General features: G+C 38.6%; 1 protein-coding gene across 1 annotated transcript in view; it reads right to left on the bottom strand.

The window, feature by feature from the left end:
- The window catches only part of LOC106869717 (FYVE, RhoGEF and PH domain-containing protein 6), a 148,571-nt gene that overhangs the window by 24,082 nt on the left and 115,432 nt on the right, over positions 1 to 9,057 (bottom strand). The window contains exons 3-6 of the mRNA XM_052971634.1: positions 5,949 to 6,115; positions 3,019 to 5,303; positions 2,324 to 2,419; positions 1,640 to 1,792 (exon numbers count right to left, since the gene is read on the bottom strand). Of these exons, the coding sequence (XP_052827594.1) occupies positions 1,640 to 1,792; positions 2,324 to 2,419; positions 3,019 to 5,303; positions 5,949 to 6,115 (2,701 nt within the window). The remainder of the gene's footprint in view (positions 1 to 1,639; positions 1,793 to 2,323; positions 2,420 to 3,018; positions 5,304 to 5,948; positions 6,116 to 9,057) is intronic.

The raw sequence follows: 9,057 nt of genomic DNA, 5'->3' as shown, positions 1-9,057 counted from the left end.
ATTATGTGTATTTCTTCTATCTTAATGAATAAAAATTCTTCTGATAGAATAAATGGGTTAATAGAAACCAATGTAGCAAAGAACACAAAATAACTGTGGTTTAGTTCTTTGAAACATATGTAGGAATAAAGTATGCAATTATAACATGCGTTTTCTCCAATCCTTAAATTCTTAAATATATATATATATATATATATATATATACATACTTGCATATATGTATATATATATATACTTGCATAGATCAGACGGAAATTTGGGGGAAGATTTTCTATGGCAAAATGTCCTTCCCGTAGTCAACCCTCACCAATTTTGAAACAAGGTAATATTTTCCCCATGATTAGACGGTTTTTATGAAAGACAGGAAATGAACAACATTGCTTGTATGATGGTGATGCTCGTTCACAACCATCATGTCAAGGCAAGGCTACACACAAATACACACATGCAATAGGCTTCTTTCAGTTTCTGTCTACCATATCCACATATTCCACTCACAAGGCTTTGGTTGACTTGGAGCTATAGTAGAAGGCACTTGCCCACGGTGCTGCATAGTGGTACTGAACCTGAGACCACAGAGTTGAGAAGAAGCATGCTTCTTCCCCACACAACCACAACTGCACAGAAAAAGAACCAAAGCCATCACTCTTATGCAAGTATGTACCAGGCTTTGACTAACTATTCCAGGTGTCTATTTAGTCATAACAGACACAGACAACCCTTTTTGGCCCTCCCAACCTTGCACCAGTAGGACATCTGGGACATAACAGAAGCAAGGAGACAAAGCTACACTGATATTCAGCTGGTACTCATTTTCAACTGCGGTAACTGGAGCAGCATGAAATGAAGTACCTTGTTTAAGGACACAACATGCCACTTGATCCAGGAATGGAACCAACATCCTTATGATCATGAACCTAACATCCCAACCACCAGATCACGGCACCTGTGCCCAGCGTCGCCTTTCTGGCACTTGTGCCTGTGGCATGTGTAAGGACTTTCGAGCGAGATCGTTGCCAGTGCCCCTGGACTGGCTCTTGTGCGGGTGGCACATAAAATACACCATTTTGAGCGTGGCCGTTGTCAGTACCACCTGACTGGCCCTCATGCCGGTGGCACGTAAAAGCACCCACTACACTCTCAGAGTGGTTGGCGTTAGGAAGGGCTTCCAGCTGTAGAAACTCTGCCAAATCAGATTGGAGCCTGGTGTAGCCATCTGGTTTCACCAGTCCTCAGTCAAATCGTCCAACCCCTGCTAGCATGGAAAGCGGATGTTAAACGACGACGATGATGATGATGATGATGTATTCTGTTTATATACTTTGAGTGAAATATAATTGACTCCATGTATTGTTACGGATATATTTTCACTCATTAACTCCTTGCTCAATTGCTAACATCTCACTCACTCACTCTTCATTCCATTTCTAATGTTTCACTCACTCTCTGACTTCTCACTCAACTGCTTGCTCCTCACTCACTCTCTTACTCCTTACTCCATTGCTAACTCGTTACTCACTCTCTAACTTCTCACTCATACACCACACAAATGGAAGTTTTCCGTTTGTCAATCAGTCACTCACTCTCCCACACCACTCATTCTCTCACTCACAGTGGCACGAACAATTAAGGTAGTTTACCAGTTCTTTAATCTGTTTTCAAGGTCACTGAGCAAATCTTCATTAAAATTCTGTAGCTGTGGGAGGAAATTCAAAATCCGATTCAAGACATCGGTTGGAATAACTGTACGTCCAGCCTTTTCTGTAGCATTTGACACTGCCAAGCGGAAATCCTGAAGTAAGAGGAACAGATTCCAAGAGTTAAATGACAAAAAATAAATCACCATTTCAAGAATAAGATTCTTGTTGCGAGAGTAGGGAAAAATAAAAATGAAAGTGGGGTGGAGCGAGTGGAGTCATGTGTCAAGAATAGATTATTTTGATTGGCTGGATATCAAATATAAGCAAGATTAGAAAATCAGGTTAAGAAAGAGATTTGAGCTGCCATAGAAAAGCTGATGAAAATGGATAGTGAGTTCTACAGGAATATCTGTTGAACCAGGAATAAAGGATCCTAGCTCAACAAATATTCAGAATGGTAATTTAATTATGCACTGGGGTCGATGTAATTGACTTACCCACTATCATAAAATTAGCCTTGCGCCAGAATTTGGAACCATTATTATTAGTATTATAACTTTTATTAGAGAGAGAGAGAGAGAAATCGGGTATGTGAAAAAAGACAAAAGAATTATGCCAGAGAAAGAAATGGAAGAGGAGAGGGAAATAAAATATAAATTGACAAACAAAATGAGGCCTCTTACCACATTGATGAGACGAAGAATACGGACAAAAATTTTCTCTGACGACATAATTTCTTCTGCAATATAGTAGACTTTCTTAGCACTTCGGTCACTCTTCTGCAACAGGATAATAGATAGAACAGACATAAGATGAAATGAACAGAGAGATAGAGAGTGGGAGGAGAGAGAATTTGGGAGAGAGAGCAACAGAGTGGGAAGAAGAGAGAGGAGAGAGAGAGCGAGACAGAGGGGCAGAGAGAGGAGAGAAAGGGCGAAAAAGAGAGCTGACAAGATATTTGAAAATGATGTAATTTAAAAAAAAATAAAAATAAAATATAAATTTAAAACAAAGTGGTAACAATAAAGTACAAAAGAAAAATGAAGAAAATCAGTTTGCTAAGTTACAGGGACATAAACATACCAACGTTGGCTGTATCAGTTGAGCACTGGGACCAATGTAATTGCCGGCCTTGTGCCAAAATTTGAAACTGGTATATTAGTAAGAAAATTACTAAGACAAATATGTTCTATGTCAGTAAGATCACGAGTAATAGTGTTTCGTTTTTTTTTTTTTAGAGGTATATTAATAACTTTATTTAACTTAATTAGTATTAGTAGTATATTAGAGTAACTTATTTAACTTAATTAGTATTAGTAGTATATTAGAGTAACTTATTTAACTTAATTAGTATTAGTAGTATATTAGAGTAACTTACTGCTTCTTCTTCTTCAGAGGAATCAGTCCCCGAACTAAGAATGGAATTGGTATTTTGCATTTCAGCACTTCCCGAACCACTGTCTGAAGGCAAACTTATTTGACTGATCGAACTCAATGGTCGATCGTGCTTAAAGGTGGGGCTCTTGTTGATGTTATCATTGCTGCTGTACATATCAGCGTCAGTTTTAAGAGAATTATCTGAAGAGTTTTTATTGGTTTCTGAAGGTTTTTCTTTTGAAGAGTCATTGCACTGTTTGCTAGATATAAATACCTCATCGTTGTCAGTGTTGGTTTCGTCTGCCACCTCGTTCTCATTATAATTGCGTGGAGGCACTCGGGGTGGTGTTGGACTGCGCTCTTTCGATTTGGCTCTTGGTACTGGGGCAGGGTAGGTGCAAGGTATTTTGGGAGAGTTGAAAAAGTTCATGGTGTCAGCCTCTGTGGTATCGTGGTTAGCAGGAGAACTGACTTTGCTACTGGTTTTGTCAGTAACATTGGATACATCACAATTTGAGTTTGCATCATCACTTTCCGTGTGAGGTGATTTCGTCTGTTCCTGTTCTCGGCCGTACCACCTGCGAGGAGGGGCAGGAACAGGGCTTTTCGATATGTTTGGAGAAGAGGGTTCGGGCTGGTTGATCATTTTATTTGGAGGGCTCGATGCCATTGACATGTCTTCGGAGTCTCTTTGAAAGGGTTGAGTGAGCTTTCGACTTCGACTACTTTCTATGTCATTATCTTTGCTGCGGTGATCTGCAGCGTCAGAACGGCACCGCCGTAGATTTTTACGCAGAGGCTTTGGTGGACAAGTTTTACGTGACTCAGATTTCTGTCTTGTTAATGTAGGTGCTCCGAGTTCTTGAGCCTGTTGAGAAGATGTGAAGTCAACATGCATAAACTGAATATCGGATGCTGTCAACTTGCTACGAGATCGCTTGATTTCCTCATGTTTAGGGCGTGGTGGACGAGCAGGGGGTTTTGGAGGAGATGGGTCATTGACACTCGAGACGAGAAGATCAAAGGGAGAATTGTTTACTCGAGTTTTACGTGGTAATTGCACCTGCTCCTCAGTGTCTAAGGAATTTGATGAGGTTTCTGACCAGTTTTTGTGGTATGAATGAGACACACTGTATCTGTCTACAGAAGATGACCTAAGCTTATAGTCTCTAACGGGTACTTTAGGGGCTTGCCTCCGAGACCTTCCCGGAGATGACAACCTGTCAATGTTTTCTTGAGACTTTAATATATTATTTACACATTCCTCGAATTGCCGTAGCGATGCATCTACACTCTCTATATCATTAGAAAGAGACTCTCTCTTTACTGAAGTATTAGCAAGGGGAGATGTTTCACTTAATTGTGTTGGGGTATCATTGCTTGGTCTGCCACTGTTGCCATTGCAGTTGCTGTTGCTGTTTTTGCTACTGTTCAGTTCATTTGTTAAACCGACATCAGAATGATGGTCTGCAGTTGTCCCTGGACTGCTGCCATCAACTGATTCTACAGAGTTCTGTCGCAGTAATAACGAAACCCGCTGTTTTGGCACGGGGCGTTCACGAGGTTTGGGTCTGGGCTTTGGTTTCACAGGTGGCGGTGGTGGTGTTTTCCTGGGTTCTATGCTATGTGACCTGTGGTAGTCTAAGGCAGGTGTATTTACAGGATTCGGTTCACTGGCTGGTATTTTCTGGACAATATTGTTGTTGTTGTCATCGTTATTGAAACTGTTCGAACTTTGAGCAATGTTTGAAGAACATGAATAACTCTTCCCTGCACTGAAAGCCACCTTAATAGTAAATGTCTTAGGTGAAGGGGTTGGAGGAGTGCTTTTGGCTCTTGTGAAGACTTTTCTGGAAGTTCCCTGCTGTGTGTTGGTTTTAGGGGATGATAGCTTTTCGTTGTTTTCACTTACTGTCTCATTGTCAAAGGTTGTGATGTTACTGTTGTTGTCGTTATTGTTGTTATCGTTGGAAGTGTAAGTTGGACTAGCATTAGTTGTGGTAGAAATGTTGTTGTTAATGTTGATACTGTCTAGGTTGAAGTTTGAGTTGTTGCGAACGGAATTCAAAATCTTAGTCTGTATGTCAATTTTAGAGAATGATGATTTCTTCACAGTCACTGGTGTACAATTTACTGAACTGGGGGCACTTTTAGGGGAAGCTTCTCCTGTCGGTTTCTTTGGAGTAGGTGGAGGTGATGTGTCTTTGGGTGGTAGCTGTGGTGGCAATGCGGATGATGATGGTGATGAAGAAGGTGGTGGTGGTGGTGGAGGTGCTTTTCCTTTACCTGCAAAATCATTGAAAAAAAAAAAACTGTAGATCAAAACACAAATAAAGTAATACAACCGAAACGTGGTTGTTTAAAAAATTTAACATGAAATGTCTTTGTAAGGGCTGTGTTAGAGAAGTGAAAGAGATAATGAAAGTGAGAAATAGTGAAAGAGAGAGAAAGAGAGAGAGAGAGAGAGAGAATAAGCAAAAGAATTGTAAGAACAAAGATAGAAAGAGATAAGGACAAAGGGCAAAAAGACATAGACAGCAATAAAGAGAGAGAGTAAAAATATTGGGAGAGAGATGTGTGTGTGGATGGATGAATGGGTGTGTGTGTGTGTGTGTGCATGGATGTGTGTGTGTGTGTGTGTGTGTGTGCATGAATGTATGTGGTAGAGTGGTCATGTATATTATGTACAAACATCTTACAGACTGAAATAGTCAATGAAATAGAAATAAAATCAAAGAATTTATTCTTTCTGTACGGCTTGATACCAAACGATCCACGGTGTGGTATTGGTCTGTTTGTGACCTGCTGATTGGGGAACCCTGTTCTAAGGGATCCTGTGGACCTTTTCATCACAACCCCATGGTTGTCAAGGGCCACCATGTAAAAGTTACAAAATGGTCTGAGAGAGAGAGAGAGACAAGAGAAAATTACCTGAAGAATCTAATATAATTCTTTGATTGGTTGATGCTAATTCTCCACTGTTTCTTTTTGATGTTAGTGGATTGACGTGAGAAAGTAATATGTTTGGTTTCGCTGGAAGAGGAGGGCGTGGTTTGTTCGGTAAAGGTGGTTTTGTCTTGTGACAATATCCAACGAGTCTGTAAAAGAATCAAAAAAATATAAATAAAAAGATCATTAATAATAACAGCAACAAAAATAATAATTATAAGAGAATATTGTAGTTCGCTTGAAGCATTGTGTATTGTTTGTAAAGAATAAAAGTTTAGAATGGTACAACAATGCACTATAAAACAAAAAATGGACTATATACCTGTTGTAATTTGGTTATCTATAGTCCCATGATATTTCGGAATTACAATTCCTTCTTCGGATCTTCTTAGCTGGAGTCTCTGCTATAAACAGAGACTCCAGCTAAGAATATCTGTTTATAGCAGAGACTCCAGCTAAGAAAATCCGAAGAAGGAATTGTAATTCCGAAATATCATCGGACTATAGATAACCAAATTACAACAGGTATACAGTTCATTTTTTGTTCTATAGTGTATTGTTGTACCATTCTAAACTTTTATTCTTTATAATAATTATAATTTTTTTATTAGTCACAGGAGCATAGATGAGGGGGACATCACAAGGACAGACAACAATTTGTGTCAGACTTACATAAAGGATGGAGAGAAAGAAATGGAAAAGACAGTGACAAGCGATAATAGTATACATAGCATACAAAGTATGTAATAACATGAATGATGTAATCCTTCTGATACAGGAGAAACTCCAACTAGGGCCAATCAAGGAATCCCTCAGATCCAGGATTACCTTGACCACCAAAAGTATGAGCCCTCCCACCTGTTCTACAGGTACTTGATTAAAGCTCTACCGTTTTTACCAATGAGAATAGTAAAGTCCTTTCTACTATAGGCACAAGGCCTCGAATTTTGGGGAAGGGGGTAAGTTGATTACATCGACTCCAGAATATAACTGGTACTTATTTCATCAACCCCGAAATGATGAAAGCAAAGTCGACCTCAGTGGAATTTGAACTCAGGACATTAAGGACAGACAAAATGCCACTAAGAATTTTACCCACCATGCTAACGATTCTGCCAGCTTGCCACCTTTATAATAATGAGAATAATTATAATGATAATAATGGTGATGATGATGATGATGATGATGATGATGATGATGATGATAATAATCCTTTCTACTAAAGGCACAAGGCCTGAAATTTTGGGGGAGGGGATTAGTTGATAACATTGACTCCAATGTTTCACTGGTACTTAATTTATTGTCCATGAAAGGATGAAAGGCAAAGTCGACCTTGGCAGAATTTGAACTCAGAACATAGCGATGGGCAGAATACCACTAAGCATTCCATCCATCATGCTAATGATTCTGTCAGCTCACCGCCATAATAATAATAATAATAATAATAATAATAATAATAATAATAATAATAATAATAATAATGATGATGATAATGATAATGATGATGATGATAATAATTCTTTCTACTAAAGGCACAAGGCCTGAAATTTTGGGGGGAGGGGATTAGTTGATTACATCGGCCCCCAATGTTTCACTGGTACTTATTTCATCGACCCTGAAAGGATGAAAGGTAAAGCTGACCTCGGCAGAATTTGAACTCAGAACGTTAAGACAGACGAAACGTCATGTAGTAGTAGTACTAGAAGTAGTAATAAACAAATAAATAAAAAGAAAATCATTAAAAATACAAAAAGTAAAAAAAAAAATAGAATACATTTCAAACATTTATATATCAACAACATTTTCGTGTTTCATCACTGCAAAAAAAAAAAATTCCATTCTAATACATTTCTGGTGAGGAAAATTCTAAATTTCTAACATGTTTTGGAACTGATGAAAAGTTCCCAAACCTGACAAGTGTGTGGAGAAGGGGAAGAGGTATCAAAATTGAAAATATTCACACATCAAAGAATTTGAAATCTAGACATTTAACCAGATGCAGGGTGAATAAAATAACTCCAATAAGCCACATGGTTCATGAAAAACTTCTTCTGGCTGTGTGGTAAAAAAGCTTGCTTCTCAACCACATGGTTTCAGATTCAATCCCAATGAATGGCACCCTGGGCAAGTGTCTTCTACTAGAGTCTCAAGCTGACCAAACCCTTGTGAATGGATTTGGTGGATGGAAACTGAAAGAAACTCGTTGTGTGTGGGTGTGTGTGTGTGTGTCTTTGTGTCTGTGCTTATTTCCCACCACCATTTGACAGCTGGTGTTGGTGTGTTTATGTCCTTGTAACTTAGCAGTTCAGCAAAAGAGACTGATAAAATAAGTACCAGGCTTTACAAAAAAAAAAAAAAAAAAAAAAAGAAGTACTGGGATTGATTCATTCGATTAAAAATTCTTCAAGGCAATGCTCCAGCATGGCAACAGTCTAATGACTGAAACAATTAAAAGATAAAAAGTAAACAATGAAAATTATTCAAATTATGACACATGATTCAATCTCCATTACCATCATTATCATTACTTTATGCCTATCTTTTTGTGCTTGTATGGGTTGAGTAGAATTTAGTGAGGCCAAACCTTTGTGAGTGGATTTGATAGATGGAAACTGAAAGAAGGTCATTGTATATATGCATAATGAATTTTTTTTTAAGAATTTTAAAAAAGAACCATATATATGTGTGTGTGTGTGTGTGTGTGTGTCTCAATGCCTTGACTTTATGTGATTGTTGTAAACAAATGTCACCATCATGCAAGCAGTGTCCTTCATTTCCAGTCTGACATGGAAACATGTCTGGTCATGGGGAATATTATCTTATTTGGAAACACGAGAAGATTGGTGATAGGAAGAGCATTCAACTGCAGGAAAGAATCCACCTCAACAAATTCCATCCAACCCATGCAAGCATGGAAAAGTGAATGTTAAAACGATGATGATCATGATGAAGATCTGACTCCTTGAGTGCCTTTAGCAGAGTCCAATCTGACTCCTTGAGTGCCTTTAGCAGAGTCCAATCTGACTCCTTGAGTGCCTTTAGCAGAGTCCAATCTGAACTCCTTGAGTGCCTTTAGCAGAGTCCAATCTGT

The sequence above is a fragment of the Octopus bimaculoides genome, chromosome 11 (assembly GCF_001194135.2).
Source record: "Octopus bimaculoides isolate UCB-OBI-ISO-001 chromosome 11, ASM119413v2, whole genome shotgun sequence".
NCBI lineage: Eukaryota > Metazoa > Mollusca > Cephalopoda > Octopoda > Octopodidae > Octopus > Octopus bimaculoides.
The sequence above is the reverse complement of the archived record's forward strand: the minus strand, read 5'-3'. Positions and strand labels throughout refer to the sequence as shown.